At 40.4% G+C, this 23,397-nt stretch overlaps 1 protein-coding gene across 3 annotated transcripts in view; it reads right to left on the reverse strand.

Annotated features, from left to right (window-relative positions):
- Window positions 1-22,164, reverse strand: part of LOC134209089 (uncharacterized) — a 372,790-nt gene extending 350,626 nt beyond the window's left edge. Inside the window, exons 1-2 of one of the 3 annotated variants that reach the window (XM_062685069.1) lie at window positions 22,042-22,164; window positions 20,291-20,807 (exon numbers count right to left, since the gene is read on the reverse strand). In XM_062685069.1, the coding sequence (XP_062541053.1) occupies window positions 20,291-20,351 (61 nt within the window). In that variant the 5' untranslated portion in view covers window positions 20,352-20,807; window positions 22,042-22,164. Of the gene's footprint in view, window positions 1-20,290; window positions 20,808-22,003 lie in introns of all 3 variants that reach the window. The other 2 variants (XM_062685079.1, XM_062685073.1) reach the window with 2 other exon arrangements.
- Between the last annotated feature and the right edge of the window lie 1,233 nt (window positions 22,165-23,397).

Genomic DNA, 23,397 nt, shown 5'->3' on the forward strand with positions numbered 1-23,397 from the left:
GCTGCTCATCTTAGTATTCTATTAGCATTTCCTCAGTTATTAATGAATCGCCTGCTTTGAGCGTGCTTACAGCGGCACACTAGGAGTTAACTTTCTGAAATCAGTGTGGCGAAAAGCATCTAAGGTTCGATTTCCCAAAATTAAGCACCTTAATCGAAAAAATATTTGGTAGGCGTAGTAGCGGACACCATCCTTCATAACCGGTACCAAATAGTTTTTCATGAAAAGTTCCTAATTTTGACCCGCGTTAGATATTTTTCGCCATACAAATTTCTGGCGGTTAACTCATGCTGGCTATTTTGCGCATATACCATAGCGCCTGGATGTGACAACGGCGGGTAGAAAATCAGCAACTGCCAATAATTCATTGTAAGCTTTCCTGTGCCCGCCATTGCTTGAGTATGTATTTTGTGTAACAACTATGCCCAAGGAGCCCACTCGAAAACATCCTTGGTCAAATCGAGAATAGAGCTCGCCATCTCCGGAGGGCAATTCTACGCTTTTGCTCGCAAGGCTAACTGGAGACCCGTCATAGTAAATTTTTTCACCATTATTCCTTCTGGATTTCCTTCATCCTGGAAATTTCCTTCGGGAATTTATACTTCCAGTCGAAGAAAGTCCTTCTGAAATTTCCACCAGTTTTCCTACAGGAATCTCTTGACAAAATCCTGCAGGTATTCTTCCAGAGTTTTTGAAGGAAAACATTTGTAACAGCATCCGGAAGAATCCGGAGAATTCTCTTGAAAAAACTATGTTTTCAAACGAACCACAAAAAATTATAGGGCAATTCCAATACCAAAAAAATCCCGAAAGAATCTGGAAGAAAGCCTGAAACTATTCTGGGAGAACTGCTAAAGATTCTTGAAAGAACACAAAGATTGCTGGGGAACTCCCGGAAAAATCTTCTAGGGATCCTAGATGAATTTCCAATACAACAATTTTTAAACGAACTACAGCAAAAAAAAACTTTCTGGAGATTTCTGGAGGAGCTACTTCTACTTGAAGGACATACAGAATAATTACAAAAGGAATTTTCTGAGGGAATCCTGGAAGATCTCCTCGAATTAACTTGCAAAATAAAATCAGTAGAATTTTCATTCACGAAAAATCTATGAATATTTCGGGCTCTAGCGGGCGCTGGTGCGAAACGCTTCTCATTATAGTTGCTTAAATAATTACTGTAATTACGTCGCGAAGTTGAACTGGGGCACTAGATCCAAAAAAATAATATTTCCCTTGCTTATTTAATTTACGTCGAAATTGTTCTGAAAAAGAAAAACAAATTTTCTGCAATTTTTTATCAATACCAAAGTGACGTTTCACAAAATAGCAACCCTGTATGAAAATTTAGCAACCCAGTATGGGGTGCTAAATTTGGAAACTCACGGCTAATTTTGAGTTGCGTTCTTATTTTACATTCCCGTTTAGATACCTCCGGTGTAAAAGTGGGTCCCTATAAAGGGCCCGGAAATAGCGATAGGGCCCCAGATGGGGACTCCCGTGGAGGTGCTCTAAATGAATACATATTTCTAAGGCATGGTTCTGGTCGAAGACAGATATGTATCTTGTGGCCCAAAAAAGTTGCCGTTGACGGAAGCGCCGAGCAGGGACATACTGACACGCTGCAGCATCTCAATGCAGTCCAAGCGGTGGCTTAGCAGATCGAAAGCAAACATCCTTTGCAGATAAACACGTCCTTGGCGGAGAGTTTTCAAACTTATTAGCTGAAAACGATGCTCGTACTGTAGTAGCCGCCAATGATTAGTCCACGGCAATCTCCTAAGGGCGAACCGCATAAAACTGTGTTGAAAACGTTCGATACGAAACGATTGAACCTCATGAAATAACGCTCAACGCAGTCCGCAAGCGTATTAACTATGCGAAATATCAGACCGCATCGTGCTTTCGTGCTGTGCGGTTCTTTCTCTCTTTGCGGAAGGAAGTTTTTAATACTACCCGAAGCTATTTTAATTTCAACGGTGCTTCTTAGCGCTATTTGTACCCACTGATCCCGTTACGATCTTTGCAAGGACCCGTGCCTTCGTTTTACGTTGGACCCGTTTGCGGAAGTAAAATTCCGACAAGCGGTGGTAATCCTGCAGGGACACCGTTCTGGGAAAAAACCTCTTAGAAGGTCACGTCTCCACGATCAGCAATGAGTATTAATAAAAACAAGAGGAAGGGGGAGTCTTTGAATTCTCCACTTCCTTCAAAGAAACAAGGTTTCAAGACCGTCCTGCCAAAGCGCGGAAAAAATAGAAGGAAGCTGGAGAATTCAGATATTCCTTCTAAATCTAATGTTGACAATGTTTCTTCTCCTATCGAACTGAGCAATCAGTTCGATTTGATTAATGATGAAATTGAGCAAATCGAATCTACCTTTAGCCCAGGTGATTCGATTCATGCGAAGAAACAAAGGATTCCGCCAATTGTGGTATCTGTTGCCGAGTTTTCTGGCTTCCGGAATGAGATTTTGAGTAACCTTCAGGGGATCAAGGTTTCATTTCAGATTGCTAGGAAGGGTGACTGCCGCGTTTTGCCGGGATCCTTTGACGATCGCAAACGTCTTCTTCAGTATTTAACTGAGAAGCGCCATAAATTCTTCACATACAACGACAAAACTGAGCGATTGTTCAAAGTCGTCTTGAAAGGTCTCCCCAGTGATGACAAATCACTGGATGAGATTAAAATTGAAATTTTTCAATTACTTGGATTCTCACCAGTCCAAGTAATTAAGATGAAAAAGAAATCCCATTCTGGTACTTCCCAGAGGGGCATTTCTCAAGAATTTTATTTAGTTCATTTTAACAAAAGTGAACTAAATAATATGAAAAGTTTGGAAAAGGCCTGTATTATGTCTCATGTCCGTGTTACATGGGAACATTTCCGCAGGCCTGGGGAAATTTCCAAAACCCCACCCAGTGCCGTAAGTGCCAAAAGTGGGGTCATGGAACCAAACATTGTCACATGGATGCTAAATGCATGATTTGTGGTGGAACCTCTCACGCCAAGGACGCATGTCCTGTGAGAGAAGATTCCAATAAATTTAAATGTGCAAATTGTGGGGGCAATCATAAATCCAATTTCTGGGAATGCCCTTCACGCAAAAAAGTTTTGAATTCCCGTGCAAAATTGATGACGGGAAATTCCAATCGAATCCCAGATTCGACGGGTAGAAATTTTTCAAACGCTCAAATTTCGAAACCGGTTACCGGTCGAGCAATTCATACCCACCACAATTCACAAACAAATTTTGCCGCTCGTCAACGGGTAGCAAGCACTTCAGTAAATTCCAATTTTTCCAATGTACCTACGTATGCAAACATCGCTGCTGGTAGACAAAATTTCTCTTCTCAAAATGAGGTTTATACCCATGTCCCAAAGGAAAATAACGGTCATGTTGCCGATTCAGGTAGCATGACTGCTTCCGATTTGATTTTTTAACTGAACAATTGCATCACATGATTGATGCAATGTTCAAAGCAAATACCATTCCTGAAGCTGTTCAGGTTGGTATAAAGTACACACAAAAAATTGTTATCGGACTCCGTTTCAATGGATCCAAATAATTGTGTGAAAGTTCTAAATTGGAATGCCCGCTCTCTAAAGGGTAAGGAAGATGAATTATTCAACTTCCTTTCAGTTCATAATGTGCATATTGCCATTATAACTGAAACGTATTTAAAACCAGGACTCTCCATTAAAAGAGATCCAAACTATTTTATCTACAGAAATGATCGTCTTGACAGCGCCTGTGGTGGGGTCGCCATTGTCATTAATAGACGTATCAAACATAAATTATTTTCTTCGTTTGAAACCAAAGTTTTTGAAACCTTGGGAGTTTCTGTTGAAACAAATTTTGGAAATTTTCCTTCATTGCAGCCTACTTGCCTTTTCAATGCAATGGGCAGCAAAAGAATTTGTTGAAAGCTGATCTTCAAATTCTGACTCGCAACAAATCAAAATTCTTCGTAATTGGTGACTTCAATGCCAAACACCGTTCATGGAATAATGCTCAAAGCAATTCCAATGGTAAAATTTTATTTGAAGATTGTTCTGCGGGATATTATACTATTCAATATCCCAATGGACCAACTTGTTTTTCTTCCAGTCGAAATCCTTCTACAATTGATTTAGTTTCAACGGATTCAAGTCAGCTGTGTGGCCAATTGGTAACTCATGCTGACTTTGACTCTGATCATCTTCCTGTGACATTTGAAATCTCACAAGAAGCCATTTATAATCCAATCAGCTCTACTTTTAATTATCATAGAGCTGATTGGGATTTATATAAAACGTATATCGATAGGAATTTTGATGTTGATATTCCTCTCGATACCAAAAGTGATATTGATAATGCTCTCGTATCTTTGACAAATTTAATTGTCGAAGTCAGAGGCATTGCAATTCCTAAATGTGAAATTAAATTCAACTCCATTATTATTGACGACGATCTTCAGCTACTGATCCGTCTTAAAAATGTGAGAAGAAGGCAACACCAAAGAACTCGCGATCCCGCGTTGAAAGTTATTTGGCGAGATTTGCAAAATGAAATTAAAAAACGTTTCGCTATTCTGAGAAACACCAATTTTGAGAATAATGTCTCGAAGTTGGATCCCAGTTCGAAACCCTTTTGGAAATTAATGAAAATTCTTAAAAAAGACTCAAAAGCCAATTCCAGCGCTTAAAAAGGTAAATAAAATTTTATTAACAAATGGCGAAAAGGCTCAAAAACTTGCTCAGCAGTTCGAGAGTGCCCATAATTTTAGTCTAGGTCTCACTAGTCCAATTGAGGATCAGGTTACACGGAGCTTCGAAGACATTCTCAATCAAGAGAATGTTTTTGACCCTTCGTTGGGAACTAATTTGGATGAAGTGAGATCTATTACTAGAAAATTTAAAAATATGAAAGCCCCGGGTGATGATGGTATTTTTTACATACTTATCGAAAACTTCCTGAGAGCTCTTAATCCTTTTTAGTTAATTTATTTAACAAATGTTTTCAATTGGCATACTTTCCAGATAAATGGAAAAACGCCAAAGTTGTTCCAATTTTGAAGTCGGACAAAAATCCAGCGGAGGCTTCTAGTTATCGCCCATATCCTTTCTTCATAAAGCAAACTGTTTGAAAAGATTATTTTAAATAGAATAATGGGTTATATTAATGACAATTCTATTTTTGCTGATGAGCAATTTGGTTTTCGCCATGGGCATTCAACCACCCATCAGTTATTAAGAGTAACGAATTTAATTCGGCTCAACAAATCTGAAGGATATTCGACTGGAGTTGCTCTTCTTGATATAGAGAAAGCATTTGACAGTGTTTGGCATGAAGGTTTGATTGTAAAATTGATGAATTTTAATTTTCCTCTGTACATCATTAAACTGATCCAAAATTATTTATCAGACCGCTCACTGCAGGTAAACTATCAGAATACTAAATCTGATAGATTACATGTAAGGGCTAGTGTCCCCAAGGCAGCATACTGGGGCCCATATTGTATAACATTTTTACTTCTGACTTACCTGATTTACCACCAGGGTGTCAAAAATCTTTGTTTGCAGATGACACAGGTCTCTCAGCCAAAGGGCGTAGCCTTCGTGTCATTTGTAGTAGATTGCAAAAAAGTTTGGATATTTTCTCCACTTACTTGCAAAAATGGAAAATTTCCCCGAATGCTTCCAAAACTCAGCTTATGATTTTCCCACATAAGCCGCGAGCTTCTTATTTGAAACCTTCTAGCAGACATATTGTCACTATGAATGGGGTTCCAATTAATTGGTCTAGCGAAGCTAAATATTTAGGACTTCTGCTAGATCAAAAATTAACTTTTAAAAATCACATTGAAGGCCTTCAAGCCAAATGTAACAAATATATTAAGTGTCTATATCCACTTATAAACAGAAAATCAAAACTTTGTCTTAAGAACAAAATTTTGATTTACAAACAAATTTTTAGACCTGCCATGTTGTATGCTGTGCCAATATGGGCTAGTTGCTGCAATACCAGAAAGAAGGCACTCCAGAGGATCCAAAATAAAATTTTGAAAATGATTCTGAAGTTGCCTCCGTGGTATAGTACCAATGAACTTCATAGAATTTCTAATATTGAGACATTGCAACAAATGTCCAACAAAATAATTTCCAATTTTAGACAAAAATCGTTGCAATCTTCTATTGCAACGATTAACTCCTTGTACCCTTAGTATAAAATAGGTTAAGTTTAGTTTAAGTTGAAAACATTGTAATTCCTACATGGTTCAATTCAACCAGAGGAAAAATTCTAACTGCCAGAGGCAATTGAAATGTATTAATAATAACTAAAAAGTAACATAGCAAATAAGGATGATAGTGTTAAGAAAACACGGAACACCTAGTCTCAGAGATGAATGCATGTATTAGATAATTAGCAAATAAAATTAGTAAAAAAAAAAAAAAAAAAACTGCGAAATATTTTCATATCGTCAGCGTACAACAGGCACAAGTCATTAACGAAGAGTATAAAAATCAATGGACCTAGGTGGCTGCCCTACGGTACTCCGGATGGCGTCGAATAAGTGTCGGACCTTGCAGCACCAATTTTGACAAAGGAGTCAAACGCAGTCGCGCAGTCCTCCTCCGGATCGTGCTCTATGTAACCAGATTGAACCCTAACAATATCATTCCCATAATTCCCTGTCCATGGATAAGGGGCTTGACGTTGATATTTCAAGTGTCTTAAAAAGATTTTTATTTAATTTTTATTTTTGTTGTTTAATAGAGTGCTTTTTTCAAACAAAGGTTAAGTTCAACACTAAATTAAAAAATTAGGATATTTTTCCATTTATATCTCTTTCACAAGAATATCGTTATTTTAATGGTAATGGTTTGAAAATAAGCTCCGTAGAGAAACTTTTATCACATCTTACTTAAATAAGGTCAACAGTTATACCAAACACTTGAGGTACCATGCCTCCAAGTTAACTAATGGTTAGTGTCGCACGATCTAACAACAACTGCCTATTGGTAAATTTGGAGGTGCCGGCAGGGCTCAGTAGGGTCTACCTAACATAACCCTAATACTAACAAGACCCTGAAACAAACGCTTATCCAAATAGCATACATCTATTTATACTTGTAGTAGTAGCTAACAATAATTCATTTTGTACCCGTATAGCTGAAGTAGAATTTTAGTAGTGAAAAGTAGAATTTGTAGATTTACTAATTTGGCATTGGAGATAGTGAATGTATCTATTATATCTTCTCGATAATCTTTTATTTTAGTCTCTCTAGCTGCATGGATCAACGCAAAAACTGTTTCTCTCTTCCTTCTATTAGGTTAGTTAGAAAAATTAGCGGATATATAGGGGACATGCCTTAGTGTTTCTCGTATTAAGACAAATTCACTGACCTTTACCTTATAATAAAATAAATGACCGATAGTAAAATAAATGACTGAATTTAAAGATATCAAATAAATAATAAAAAACGAAAATAAATACATGACCATCGGTGGACAGAAAGACAAGAGACAGAGTTCTGTTTAGAATAGTTAATTGAGACCATTGCACTCACAAGATAGAGAATAACTAGTACCACTATTATTGCTACAAGACTAATAACTTGACCACTTACGGAAATGAGGATAGACCATATGATGCGTTGAATATTGTATATCCTGAATCTGAATAACTGAATTTTAGACCTCATTATTTTAATAAATAATAAAGGTTTGAATATTAGAAAAGGAATAGAACTTGACAAAAAAAACCAATTACGGAACAACTGGACAGAAATTTTGTATAATGATCACTATTAGACTACTGAAACTTTAACATATGACATTACTGTGACTGATAGGATACAATTAACTCGACGACGTATTGACAAACATCCGATACTCAACCGTGTTAAAATAAGGAAGCTCTTCAATGTGTCCATTTATTACAATAGTACTTAAATTAATCTATTTTGAAACTACCCTACCAGTATGATATCATTACATCTTTATTCGAAATTGTTACTTGGAAATAGCAACAGTACCACCCTTGTCAACATAGACTACTATTAGGTATTGAATGTCGGCTCCAAGTAACTAATAATTAAATTTACATGTTAACTACTTATTCAGAAAACATCTATGTACATGTTGAGCTTCCATTATTTGTTCGGTTTATAATTGACAGACTGTAGATAGAAAGAATAATGTATCGGTATGATCACAATACAAACCCAGGCCGCAGTGACCTAGTGAGCAACATAGCTTGAGTCGTCTGCTAGTATTGTGTATCACATGGAGAGCCCAGCCGAGATACCAGTCTATTAAGACTACAGCTGGTCAACTCTCGAAAAAAAAAAAAAAAAAAAAACAATATCATTCCCATAATTGCTTTGTAAAATCATGAAGTTTGAAGATGCTAAAGTGGATGGGAGGACTTATACGTACATGTTGTATGGGAAGTATCTATATCGCCTCCACTTTAGCATCTTATGTTACATCACATACGATCTTGTGATGACTGGGAAATGTGAAAAAAGTCACATTTTCGAGGACAACGGAACCTAACGGAGTAGCATTGATAGCCATTTCCGTAAAAAACGTTATGAACCTTATGAACCAGCTATAATGAGAAAAAATTGTTTCACACTTTTTACATTAATTTATACGAATTACCGCTCTTTACGCTTTTATTTTTTTAGCAAATATCTCCGAAACGCAATTAACAATCGGTACATCAACTGTTTCAGATAAAGAGTAACCCACATACCCAGGTATGATTATCAAGGTAACTTTTTTTTAATTGCTAATAAAATGATGATCGATTGTGAAACAGCTCCGTAGAGTGCAACTCAAGCTTGAGCCCACCCGATAAACAAGTCGAAGAGATACAAAATGTTTTCTTGACCCTATACTACATGTTTAACATAATTTTTGTACGAGCTGACAATTGGTGCTCGCTTGCCGCCTCATAAATAACTTCGAACAACTTGGGCGCATTCAGCAATCAGGCTCTTGTCGAATCATTACACACTCGTAAATTTATTGCATGCCGGAACCACACCGCGCCCGCCGGGGAGGTGTTTTGTGTTGCCTCTTGTGGTCGAGTATGCGGCTTAGCCCACTTCAGGAGATCAGGCAGGCAGGTCTCAAAAGAAGCTGCTTAAATAACTTGAGCCACCAAAGTGCTGCACATCTCGCTCTCTGTTACAAAAGGTGCTGCAAATGACGGCGCATCTCCGCTAAAGCTGACATTTGCGGTTTTAAGGTTTAATCATCATTCAACGGCAATTCAGCACCAGCCAGCAGTACCCTCGAAAATAGTCATTTGCGCCTTCGCGCTGCATCTCAAGGATGTTTGTTTGCCGTAACACTTTCAAAAGAATTAAGCAAATAACGCAATTTAGAGGTGTGTAATGCGTTTGCTTGGTGCTTTTGGAATGGACCCATCCAAGGTGATGAAAGAATGTTATGCCTAAAATGTACAGTGCGAAGCTCAAGCCAGGCCAGCCAGCAGGAATCGATAACAATTGTTATGATGATTTCTTTAATGCACCACTCCTCCGTTAAATTGGGAACATTTACTGTCTTAGTGCGAATGAGAACCGAGAACTGTCTGCTTAACATTGAACAATGAAAGGTTATGCTGTACCATCTGAATTAAAAAGTTGCAGAAAAATGCTCCACGGATATAATTAATACACCAACACAGATTTCCATACAAAATTATTTGTTTGAGGATTAAAATCTCGCTTCCTAGCGATTCCTCCATCTAATCACATTTTGTCTCCCAGCACAAAACGATCTAAAATTTAAGCAGAGCGTTATTTGTATGTATTCTGACTGGAATTATCGAGAACTGTTTCAGATGATTTTTTTTAATCACCATTTTTATATGGGAACCCATACAAGTGGAGTGGCTTTATATTTTTCCCCATCTGAAACATCACTCGGCCGGATCGGCCATAGCCTTCCTCTCCTCTCTAGGAGAAAAATCAAGAAAAAATGAAATAGGGAAAACCGCCAAATGTTGAACGGCTAATTTTGTTGAACTCCCATAAGAAATGCACGTGCGTTCAACAATAGGCGAAGAAATTTGCCGTTCAACATTTGGGGAATTACCCTAAATGTGAATTTTGATAGAAATAATGGAATCTATTTTAATAAAGTACTAAAGTAATTGAATTTTGTTCATTGAATGTTACATTAAATTATTTTTTCCTGAAGCGCATTGCAAATGCATCCATGTGGGTATGTACTCTTTTTATTCGTTAGTTTAACACTCCCCACTTGTACATTCCCGGCTCGCAACTCGCTCCACCCAAGGAAATCGAGAAAATTTCCATCCCAAAAATTAAAAAATGCCGACCAAGATTCGAACCCAGTCACCGTGAACATGGTTTTGCTTTATAGCCGCACATGTTTCTGCTAGGCAAAGGAAGGTCCCACGGGCCACGTTCACATCATAGACGCATTTCAGAGAAGCGAGTTGTTTTTACAATCGATAAATGCATTTGAAAGCTCGACAAATCGCTGTACACCTCTCCATTCCAAGCTCTGTCGAAGATGCATCCAAATGGTGATGCTGTTTCTAATTTTGCAACACCCATCATCATCATCATCTGGTACCGATTACCCGCATCGCCAACATCGACGAGTTCGGCGAGCAATGCATCAGGTAGCGCATTTGAGTGACTAACCGTCCGTCGTCGTCGTCTTCGTGATGCTACTAGGCAGTTGTTGGGCTTGGAAGACGGATCGGTAAACGGAGCCGTCACTTTTTGCGATCACACTTTGGGAAAAGATCGCACAAGCGCGCTTAAAGCTCGCGCACTTTTGAGAAGGTTGAGTGAAAAAATGGTTAAACCACAGCAGCTGCAAGTGGCGGCAGTAGCAAGCACAGTAAAGAACCCGGCCGACATTTGATGGCGGTAGCGTGTGATTGTATTTTTATTATTGCATGCCGCCGCCGGTTCAAGTATGAATTAACATATTCATAGGTTTTTTTCTTCAAATAATCTGCTTGATGATCGGCTGAGCAAAGTGGAGTTCTCGATATCCCAAGCCATTATGTGATTGCGTTGAAATTGGTTAAGTATGCAGTGCCGTATTAGCAGAAAATAAACTCATACTTCGAAACTCATCAATGCATATTAGGCCTGTTACAATCGATGATACTTATAATATACATATGCTGATTTCGGCTAAAATGAAAATTTCTCTGCAAGAATCGCCTGTGGGTGTAATTTTATTTTGATGGATAAAAACTCTGCAGCCGAATACACAATAAACCTTAACTTCTCATGATTCTCCACGGTTTCCAAGTAGTGTGACAAAATATCCTGATTAAAGATGCTTGACAAGTATAGTTCAATCGACATGAGGATTGAAATGTTGGTATGTTAGGGCAATACCAGGCGGAATTCATGGGCGAACGCTCTACCACGGACAAACCAAGTGTTCGTCGTACGCCAGATATTGCAGAAATGTCGTAAAAACAACATGTTCAAACATCATCTATTCATCGACTTCAAAGCCGAATGTGATACGGACACTGATTAACAGATAAACCGGATAAACGAACACGGATTACCGGTTGGTCAAGGCGAAGATGGATCGGGTGATGTTCGTAGTTTCCGGGGCATGCTCGAGTCCCTTTGAAACGCGCAGAGGGCTACGTCTTTCGAAGGGCGGGGATTGACACGAGTGTCCATCAGTGTCAGTGCGTTCAGCTGTACGTTGTGGGGCCTGGCGGCTTCCCGACTTTCGGCAACAGTACCAATTTCTGTCTTTCCATCGTCAAGGCATCTTTGCATAGCCTGAACATGTTCGGGTACGCGATGATTGCTACCTTGAGAGATCTGTTCAGAACTCCTTCAGGCTGTGGAGCTTTATTAGTTGCCAGGGAATTAACCACCGCGAGTAAATCATCATTCGTCACCGGAGCCATCATTTCGGCCACACCCGTAACGCCGTGCGATGAAGGATGTCAGGGACTTGTTTCCCGGAACGGGAAGAGTATCTCGATAATCTTCGCCAACCGATTCGGGGATCGTTCGGGGGTCGAAAAGCCCCTTCTGATCTTGGCCATCACAAACATGTAGGCGTCACCGCACAGATTCGCGTAGGCACCTTCGCACAGATTTTCGAAACACCACCAATATACCGGGCGTCTTCAATTTCTCGGCAGGGCTTTCCTCGACATGTTGGGACAGCTACCAGTGCATCCCTGCTGAGACTGTCAGTGCTGGCTTCCAATCCCAGGGTGGCGGTGGAAACTTCGCTGTCGGAGTGATTAGTCTTCCACCCACGGGCCTGACAGGGATCCCCTACGCCCTCGGATGTTGCACGCCTTAGTTGATCTTGAAGCGAATTGCTTAATGATCACTATGGGTGTAGCCCTCGTCCACCCTCCAGTCCGACAAAATCCTTCTTGCGTATAATTACTTTCCTACTTTCACGCTGTTTTGCCATTAAATCAAAACAGACCAAACACGACCAAGAGATGCACAGAGGTTAAGATTCGGCTGTGATACTCGCACGGCTTCTTCTCATTTGCTTCATCGAAAGGACACGAATGTCCACCATAACGTGGTTCCGGGTTTGCTTCTTACTGGTACAGATGAGGCACTTTGGTACCTTATCGCATTCCTGCGCCTTGTGCCCTTCCTCACTACAGCGACGACACAGGTTGCTACGGTCTGGGTCCTTACAGTCATAGGACTTATATCCGGACTCTAAGCACCAATAGCACTTTTCCACTGAAGGTGGCTGAAGTATGCTTATTGGGCATACTAACCAGCCAGTCTTTAATTTCCCTCCATGATTGTTTTGGCTTCTGCGACCATTATCCTGAAGGAGGCTACCTGCGTGCCAAAGGGTTGGATAATAACTTCCGCACCCAACGACCTCACCACGTCGCCACCACCTGGGACCTCCTGGGCCAGTGCTCCACGTTTCAGTACCAAGATCAATTCCCGGGCCTTAATGCGTCTGACGCTTCGCACGTCTCTCCCAGAGCCGAAAAACTTTCGGTTGCCTGCATCGACTCAACGACTTCGACTCCACTGCCCCCCGATCTGCTTCGTCCAAACAACGTTTGGCCTTCATGGTCGCAAATCGTTTGGCTTTGCGTTCAACGCCTTCGCCGGATTGCTGCTTGAGTCTTTTCGAGTAAGGCGCAATCCTTTCTTCGTTGACCGTCCGAGCGAAATCAATCGCCTCCTGGGCCATCGTAGCACCTCCTAGGAAAGTAAAGACTTAGGTCTGAGCCTGGTAAACGCGTTGCGACTCGAAAAAGCTGGCGAAGCATCAGAAGGCTCTGCTTCAGTTCCTACCTCATCTTCTGCCTAACACTTGTAAACTCAGTGATACGATTGAGTTACTCGAAAACAAGGTCCGTTATCACTTACCAACAGGTAAAACCTGTCTGCGGACACTTCAGAGAGTCATAAAGACCTTGTACATAGACCCTTATGCTCCCGAAAGCCGGTTATGGTTCAGCTACGCGTTGCAACAGCAGAACCATCCATCGTTCACATCGCTAATATCGGAAGACGGAGGGCCAGGCAGGTAGCCAAAATGTCGGACATTAATCTGGTGAAAAAAGGGGAACAGCGAGCAAGGTGGTTCGATCTGGCACGCCACCGCCGCGGACATTCTTGCATCGGCGCGGCACCGTTCAAAATTTGTCTCGCTGCTGGTCTATAATTTTCCACGCCGATTCATCTCGCCTAAAGTTATTTGGTAAAATGTTACATACCTACCGCCGAAAATGCCGTTCGGCTTAACAGAAAATACGGCTGAATTGGTCATTGTGCCAAAAAAGTAATTTAGCCGAATAGGTGAACAGAAAATGCCTTTTGGCCGAAATGGGTGTTTTGCAAATAGGACATTTTCGGGCCAGCTCTTTCTGCCAAACGACTATTTGTTTCAAACGGCATTTTCTGCCAAATGATCTTTTCGGCCAAACGACCATTTAGGTCAAACGATTATTCCGTCCAAACGGCTATTTTTTGGCCAAATAACCTGATAGGATAACTTGTACTGCCAAATTTTTACTTCGGCCGAGTGTCCCTTTCGGCTGTATGTCGATTTTAGCCAACGGTCAAACCATTTTCGACCTTAAAACCGTTTCTGACAGACTTTCAATTCGGCCAAAAGGAAAAAGGAAAGGGGCCTGCGAGGTGGCAATGTCCCAGTAGAGGTTGTAATACCAATGAAGAAGAAACGAAGAAGAGGAATTCGGCTAGATGGCTTAACGTGTTACTCGGCCAAGTAGGATCCGAACAAATGGCTTTTCGCCAAATGACTTTCGGACAAACGGCGAAGGCCACAAGACCAAAAGCTGTTAAGTCGAATATGTTATTTGACCGAACAAACCATCAGGGACTGGTTATAAATTACGTAACGCTGTATGGGGAGGGAGGGGGTCAGACCAAGCGTTATGATCCATACAAAAAACTAACCATGCAAAAAATGTTGTGGAGGAGGGCAAGAGATCTAAAATTGCCCACATTTGCGTTACGTAATTTGTGAACGGCTTCTTCTTCTTCTTCTTCTTATTGGCGTTACATCCCCACACTAGGACAGAGCCGCCTCGCAGCTTAGTGTTCATTAAGCGCTTCCACAGTTATTAACTGCGAGGTTTCTAAGTCAGGTTACCATTTTTGCATTCGTATATCATGAGGCTAGCACGATGATACTTTTATGCCCAGGGAAGTCGAGACAATTTCCAATCCGAAAATTGCCTAGACCGGCACCGGGAATCGAACCCAGCCACCCTCAGCATGGTCTTGCTTTGTAGCCGCGCGTCTTACCGCACGGCTAAGGAGGGCCCCTCGCAATTTGTGAACGGCATTAAGGCCAAAATCTATATGGCAAATATGTCATTCAGCCAAAATGGAACTTCGGCCGAAAATGTAGCTAGGCCGAACTGGGCATTTGACTTGGGCAAGTCGTTTGGCATTCGAGCGCAAATAACATTCACCGAAAAGGTCATTTTGTTGGATTGGTCGCATCGCAGAAGGCTATTTGGCCAAACGGGTGGACATTTTTGACCATATTACCCGTTCATCAGTTGACATTTTGTCGTATGACCTGTTCGGCCAAATGGCTCCTTCTGTCAAACGTCCATTTCAGCCACACGGCTCGGCCTGATGACCTATTCGGCCGAACGACTATTTCAGCCAAACGGCATAGAGTTGAGGCAAGAGTACGCAATTAGTTTTCAGTCGAACGTGTGGCCCTTATGACACAAGCTGCACATCAAATCAACGTAGAACATTCGTATACTCTTCCCATATGTTATCCAGTGAAAAAAAATATTATAATTATTGAAATTTGTTTTAGTAGAACCCTTATTACAAGACATCTAAAAAATGGCTTACCCCGTCGGAGGGGTAGGTAAAAGTGCGCATCAGATGGGGTAAGAATTGAAACCGTTAGAGACCCAGGGAGTGGAATTTAGGTCCTAGACGAGGACCAACAAAGCCCCAAGCTGCTGGTCTAGAGCCACGGCAGCTTCCGGGGTGGGCACTCAAGGCCTTCTTTTATTATTCTCCCTGGTCCTCAGGGTCGTTTTAACATTTGCAGTGTGGGTCTTTGGAGATAATTCCTTTTTGACGGTTTTATGTAGTTGTGGTGAAAAGGCGGACAATTACAAAGTGGACTTTGACAACGGAAAACAAGATTTCTTTTAACTTAATCTTAAAGGACAGCTGTGGTTCGGAGGGCCATACAAACTTTGATGAAATAAATGTTTTTTTTTTCGTTTTATTTAAAGACTAAAGAGTGGGGGGGGGGTTAACAGAGTGAGCTCACCGGTACGTTGCGGCCGTTTCTGCTGCTGCTGATCCATTCGATGCTTTCCCGATGAGGTTCTGCATGCTTAGTCTCTCTTTCTCACATTTCTTCTTCCGTTGTCTTCACAGAGTTCACAATATTGTCGGTTAGGCCGAAATAGCGTAGGCCATTGTTCCATGTCCGGGGAATGGTACACACGCGCGCAATGTTCTAATGGTCCATCAAGCGAGCCGGCACCTTTATTGAGCAGGACAACCACAGATTCGACGAAACACAATTGTTCTTTGTATAATATGTCCGCTCGACCACTTCACTGTAATTCATTTCCACACCACGGGCTCGCTTGGTATTGTTGCATGATTATGATTACCACGAGACTAACGCGACTAGAACTTACTTTAAACTTTTGGTGCATTTTTTCTAGCCGTTGTGGTGTATCTCGTTGGCAATCCATGCTATTTAAATTGATTTAGTTTTTTAAGATTTAAAAGTGTTTTAACTGTGGATTTAGTTGATAGTTTTCTTAGGTTAAATCTACACAGGAACTGGGGCAGTTAATTGTACATTAACACACCAACCGACATTGTCTTCACTCCTCCGGACGGTTCAAATTCTACAACAACCCTTCTCTCTCGTTCATCCTTTTCTTTTATATCTTTCTACGCTTCCTAGAATATTCTAGAAAGTTTCTCTCCGATCTTCTCACGACAATAGTTCTTCAGGTTCAGGATTTCTCTCTATAACGATGTCTTACACGCTAAACAAATAATAATTATTTTTAGGTAGGTGTCAAACTAATAATATTTAAATTCCGATTGTTGGCTACATGCAAAGCCTTTACAATCCTAACCGGACACTTGTTTTCCTTTTTTTTGTATTTCTTGTGAATAAATTTTTAGATATAGATTCAAATAACGCATCTCAATAAATTATTAAATAAATAGAATAATAATAATAAATGATGAATTTATAAATAAATAAACTATCTCAATAAATAGGAAATAAATAAATAATGCATCTGAATAAATAGTTCAATAAATAGATAAATAAATGTATAAATAAATAAGTAAATAAATAAAGCATCTAAATAAATAAAGAAAATCTACAATCGGAATACATAACAAAAATAAATAAATAATAAATAAAGACACCTTAAGCTACTACGCGTAAAATAAACATCATAATCAAACACAAAAATGTGGAAACAGACGATTATTATACACTTAGACATTTAAATTAGAAATATAAACATACAATTTGAATAAAAAAAATAACAATAAATATTCTCCGAACCGTCAGCTGGCCTTTCCAACACATAACAACATTGTTACCAAAAACGGTTGGTAACAGAATACGCAATTTTCCAATCATGTATTTTAAATATATATGAACACAAATAAGAATTAGTGACATTTATTGATATTTCCTGGAAATATAGTATGAAACGTTTTAAATTTACGTAAATCTGAAATAGGGAGGGGTGAAATTTGATTCGAAAACACATTTTTTTATTTTATATATAAAAAAAAACCCAGAATAATCCACCTAGCGGTGATGGTGCCTTTCTCGTGTATTGTAAAACAAGAAAACACACAAGAGTAACAAGAAAATCACATAAGAGAGGTCAAAAATGGACTTTAGGGAGATAGATTCAGCTATTTTCATCAATTCACATTCAATTGCGTTAATTTGAATGCATTGCAACAGTTTTTGAAAAAAAAATCGGTTTTGAAAAAAAATTTCCAAGGGGGGCAAAATGGGGAATGGGCAATGTTTTTTTAATAACTCCGGAACGCAATGGCCGATTGGGTCAATTTTCAATAGCGAAAAATTAGGAAGGATTCCACGTTGCAAGCAATAAATGTGATAAGGCTAAGTACAAAAAAATGTGTCTCACATTTTTTTGTACACACACACACATACATACATGCATAAAGACATCACCTCAATTCGTCGAGCTGAGTCGATTGGTATATAACACTATTGGTCAACGAGCCTTCTATCAAAAGTTCGGTTTTGGAGTGATCCTATAGCCTTTACGTATACTTAGTATACGCGAAAGGTAAAACTATAGAGGTTAAAAATATACCAGGTTTCGCGTGGCGTAACGCTTCATGTATGAATCCTCTAAAAAAATTTATGGATCTTCATACTTCTCGCATTATGTATGAATCCTCTAAAAAAATGTTCATACTTCATTCATACTTCACACCTCTCGCAAATTAAATAATCATTTAGATGAAATTGTTTCGCTTCAGCGGTTTGTTCGCTAAGTCCTTTCTAACACCAAAGGGCTTATCCTTAAAAGGAAAACTTGTGATGACCCAAGTAACATTTTAAGTTTTATAACGCTCTTGAGGACCATAATTTTTTCTTCAAGAGTGTTATAAAACCAGCATAAAACCAAAATGCTACTAGGAAATTTACGATTTCTGTCCCTTTTTTTTGTTGTTGTGGATCTTTACGCGTTGGAAGTAGCCTTATTTCGCCGGAGATGCAAAATTTGTTTGGTTAATGGCCTTGGCCTCTTGGACCTCAACCGGATTGGTGTTCTGCACCATAAAGTACTCTATACAATCGGTTATCGAAATGGTATAATGTTCACCTGAATAAACGTAAATATGGTAATGGAATACTAGTAGCGGAAACACATTTATTTTTAGCAAAGTGACAAAAAAATCTAACTCCATATCTCCCTTGTTGTTTATTCAAATCGCGTTTACAATTACACATGAAAATAGTTGGCCAATACCTGTCAGACTGGTGCAGTGCTGCAAGTTTATCTTTTGTTATAAGTGGAAAACGTACTCTTACCCCACGGGCACTCATGCCCCACTCTACTCTACGGTTTTTTTCGGCCATTAAACTGGCCGGTTTAAACCAAATGATTTCCCTGACTATCTTGAAAATAAATATCACGTCAAAGTTCTACCTCCTCACAATACTTCCCAATAGAAACTCGTGGTTCGAATTGACGGGTTCGCGTTGACACTAGTGACTAAAATGAACGCAGTCAGAGCCAGTGATGGATATGAATAAAATAATGAATGTAAATAACAGAAGATGCGGCACTTAAAAACGAATGAATGTTTTGACTCTTTCATATGCTTGTTGCATTCCATTGTGTGCATAATCTCATGGAGAATAAGAAACATCATCAAGCCTAAATTTTAAAAGGACATCTTTTGGTACCTATACGACCAGATCACAATTCTGAGTGGAGAATTCACATCGCCCATATCTGATGTAATCAATTAAAACCCTAAACATGCCAAATTATGTTCAATATATTACTGGTTTGCTCATACCAGCACCACCTACTGATCTCACCACGAGCGCTATGTGCACATATTGGTTAATCAGGTCAGAACCCAGGAAAGGGGTGTGGATTTGGCTGATCGCGTGTCATTATGAACGGAGCCACCCTTATTCCACAAGTATACCTACTTATGTATAACCGATCGAAGTGGAAGGAACGGGTCGATAGTGCAAAGTTGTGGCCAGAGAGAGAGGGGGGGAGAAGGGAGACAGAGCATGTAGTCAGATTGCATGATTACACCCTTTTCTGCTACCAATCCGCACTTAAGGCTGTTAAACTAGCCTCAGTAGTGTATTTGGATTGTTGTTACTGGCAATCATCGTCATCATCACCAACAGCCAACAGACAGCCAAGTGATTCCGAGTGTCAACAGAGCTCATTGCACGCGGGTTAATCTTAATTTGTAGTGTGTTGTTGTGAAACGGCTATGTGTCGAGAGCTAATTTACCTTCTTTTCACCTTTTTTCTTGCTGTTGGAAAAATTCGTTTCGAAATTGATACTTCACTGGCTTGGTGTGTGGCTGTGGGTAATTGCGGGTCAATTGAGTTTCCTGTGTTTGCACTCGATTAAGTCTTTTGTTCGGTTGTATGGACATTTGCGACAAAGGGGGGCGTTACATTGTAACTTTTCGAGCTAATGATTGTATAATACTTTACAAGAGATGTAGGTTTTCAATTAGGGGAGACCCTGTTTCGTTTTTAGTAATGTGTGGCGTTTTTTCAATGGAAAAGTATTTTTGGAACCACCCTAATAGTCCTAATGCTCGTTCTCAGTATTTCTAACACAAATGTCCTCTACGTTTTCATTCACACGTTTGAATCTTTTTCGTCTTGAAGATTATCTGATGAACAGCTTGATAACCAATGTCCACTAATTTTAATATCTTCTCCGGTGAAAAAGGTTAGACTCCTAGGGTGGCAGTATTTTTTTACGAAGGCTGCCATAAAATAAACGTTGATTTTATAACCGTGAGAAAATCATTCCCCCCGATATCTTGATGGCCATATGCAAACCCATCAAAGTCATCATAAAAGGATGACCGTTGACGACGACACTCGCCATGCAATCAATCTAAACAGCCTGCCATCGCCGTGTCCGTCCGAACGCCAGCACGCCAGCTTGAAACAAAACATGCGCGAAGTACCTATAAGATGCACACACCGTCATATGGCTACAATGCTTAACTTACCTATAATTAGCAAGTATCCAAATATGACCAGCACTGCCAGTGATGACCGTCGTAGAAACATCTTCGCGTGCTGCCCTCCTCCGGCGCTGCGCCGACGTCTTCCTGAAGGCAGCTCAGCCCAACCGTCCCCACGCAAAATGCGAACGACACGCGCGGTGGACTCTCACTTTCAATGAATGCTTCTTGTTCGCCTCACACCACTTTACGCTTGCAAGTACTACGGATCTTGATGTTGAGCTGTTGTGTGCCGGGATTGAAGATGCGCTGATGAAAACCCCTTCAGAGACCTGCTGAGTCGGGACAGTCACTCGTGAAGATGCTGCGGCGAACTTTAGAGGCTGCTGCTCCTCTTGATGATGATGATGATGATGATTATTATGTCACTTTGTATTTATACGCTTGGAATATGTATCCACTCTCTCGATCGAACCGACTCGATGTACACTGTTTAAAATGGCAAATTCACAATCGTAACCGCGCAAAACACACTTTGCATAGGGATATGCATGAACGGTTGCTACAAATCATAGATAAAGGAGGGAAAGGAAAGTAAAATTGTTGAAGTAGGAGGTGGACGTTCCATTGACTGGAGAGTGATCAACACACGAGACAAGAGATGGTACTGCGCTGAACCCGGGATGAGTTACGGCACTGTTATGGCACAAGAAAACCGGTATTAGTGTTTAGATTGTTGATAGTGTTGTGCACTGCTTGTAAAAGACTTATCCTATGTTCTTCCCCGAATTCTAATGTCAGAACTTTGTTGCCTCTAATTATAAGTAAGTTGGTTGAAATTGTACGTGAAGGCTATAGCAGCACTCCAAAAACAGCTACTGTAACTGTGGGTTTCGGGTTGAGAACCACTAGTGTATAAAAGCGTTCCTTTTCAATTGAAATTCGGCATAATTTTAGCTCAATTGATGGGTTGATTGGTAGACGAAATTGTTCCAAATAGATCATCATCAATTCTGTTTCAAATTTATTCTTTATAGCATCAAATAATTACAAATGACACATGTTGTATTATTTAATAATCGTACTTTTTTAATGGATCATTTTCAGTTTTTTCTTTAAATCAAAATTTACGTGAATAAAGATTTAAAAAATCGTCTATCTTTATTACATTTCACTATTTGCCAATATTTTTGAATCTCAAGGCAACAAAGATCGACTAGGGGCAACTTCGAATCGATTTCCTCGCCGCACCGTGTTATTATCGCACACATGAGTATATAAACTGCAATGATCTTTTTTCCTTGACAATTCTCGCGGTACCCCCTCCCGATGATAGGACGCTTCTTCATTGATTCATGAGCCCCTCATTGCCGCAACTCTTCACCATAAACTCATCGAGCATCAAGTAGTAGCTATTCATGGTAGGAATATGCTCGCACGACAGGCCTCGTAAAATAAAATTGATTAAGAGGTTGCGCCAACAGCAGATCCACCTTCGAAGACGCTGATGATACACCTCGCTGGACCCGCGTCCGTGATCCGTATTGGGTCCCTCGGGTTCTGTCTGTGTGCCCGCAAGCAAGGTGATCGCCAACGACTCGTTGCGATTATGTAAAAATCAAAACACGATCGTCTCAACCGTTTGAAGATGCGCGCCGCATCACGCACAGCGCATCTTTTCCCACTGAAACGTTCCCTTTTCTTCGAAGCACGTTTTACTGTCGCGATGTGTCGCGCAAAATGTCAGAGCCTTTTTACCGCATTGCCTGAGATATTCTAAAAACCATTCAAACCACCTAACACACGTGTGGGAATCCACTTCGACGGGGACTTCAACATCGACGAAGAACCGGCCAACAACACTAAACGCGCGCGTACAACGTCTCAATTCGAACAATCGACACGTACTGAATTAAAATATAAATATTGTTTACTACCAAGTCCCCTAGTAGATCCTCCGGTGGAAAATCAATTTACAGTACACGATGCAGGCAAACGGGTACCCTACTTCTTTACCTTTGTGCGGAGCTATCCAGTAAGCTCTCTCGTGACTCGTGACAACCGGCCGAGCTGAGGTAGTGCCAGTAAAGCTCTCGTGCGATCGTGCGCCATACCCCATGCGAGATGAATGCCGAAAGAGAGAGACCCATTCCATATGGACCACTGAGACGATGCGACGTCGTGTCGACGAAAATATGGTCTTAGTTCGGAAAACTGGTCGATGGGAGTGCAAAAATGTTAAGAACTGTGAATAACAATTATACTTTAATAGAATGCGTTATCACGCCATGATCAGACCAATTGACCACATTGGATTGTCACATGATCAAATAGAGAATCGTTTTGATAAGGATTTTTTCTAAGGTTTCATTTCGAAATTGGGTCGTTCCAAAAAATGGATTTTTCATATACACTCAAGAATAATGGATAATTCGTTTCGTTAACTGATATTGGGTACCTTTAATAGAACCATATTGATAGATAAAAAACCAAAAAAGAGAATCATGGAATTGCACATTTTTTTCATATTGCAAACTAAAGAAACCTAGAAGCTTGTTTTTACTTACTTATGGATCCTGTACACCTCCGGTGGTGCAAAGGGTCGACTTGAAAGATCTCCATCCTGAGCGTTGCCCGGCTATCGCTTTAACCTGTTGCCAGGTTAGATTTCGGTCGACTTCTTTTATTTATTTATTTATTGAGGCTTCGCCGCCATGAGCCTCTGGGTCTGCCTCTGCTGCGATATCCCGCTGGGTTCCAGTCTAATGCTTGTTTACAGATTTCGTTTCCGCCCCTACGTAGAGTGTGGCCGACCCAGCCCCACTTCCGATCCCAAATTTCTGTTGCTATCGGCCTCTGGTGACAACGACGATGGAGCTCGTTGTTTGAGATTCAGTTGTGAAGCCACCAGGTACGAATTATATACCGCAGGCATCTATTAATGAACTCCTGCAGCCGTTGAGTGTTATACACACCATGTTTCGCTAGCGTGTAACAGCACAGATTTCACGTAAGAGTTGAAAATTCGATTTTGGTTCAATCGAATCTACCAGAATCTCGTCGATTACGATGTAACGGTGATAGAATACATCCTTGCCTCACACCAGCTACGACCCGGATAGGTTCGGACAGGACCCCATTGTGCAGCACTC

Source organism: Armigeres subalbatus, chromosome 1 (assembly GCF_024139115.2).
Source record: "Armigeres subalbatus isolate Guangzhou_Male chromosome 1, GZ_Asu_2, whole genome shotgun sequence".
Classification (NCBI taxonomy): Eukaryota; Metazoa; Arthropoda; class Insecta; order Diptera; family Culicidae; genus Armigeres; species Armigeres subalbatus.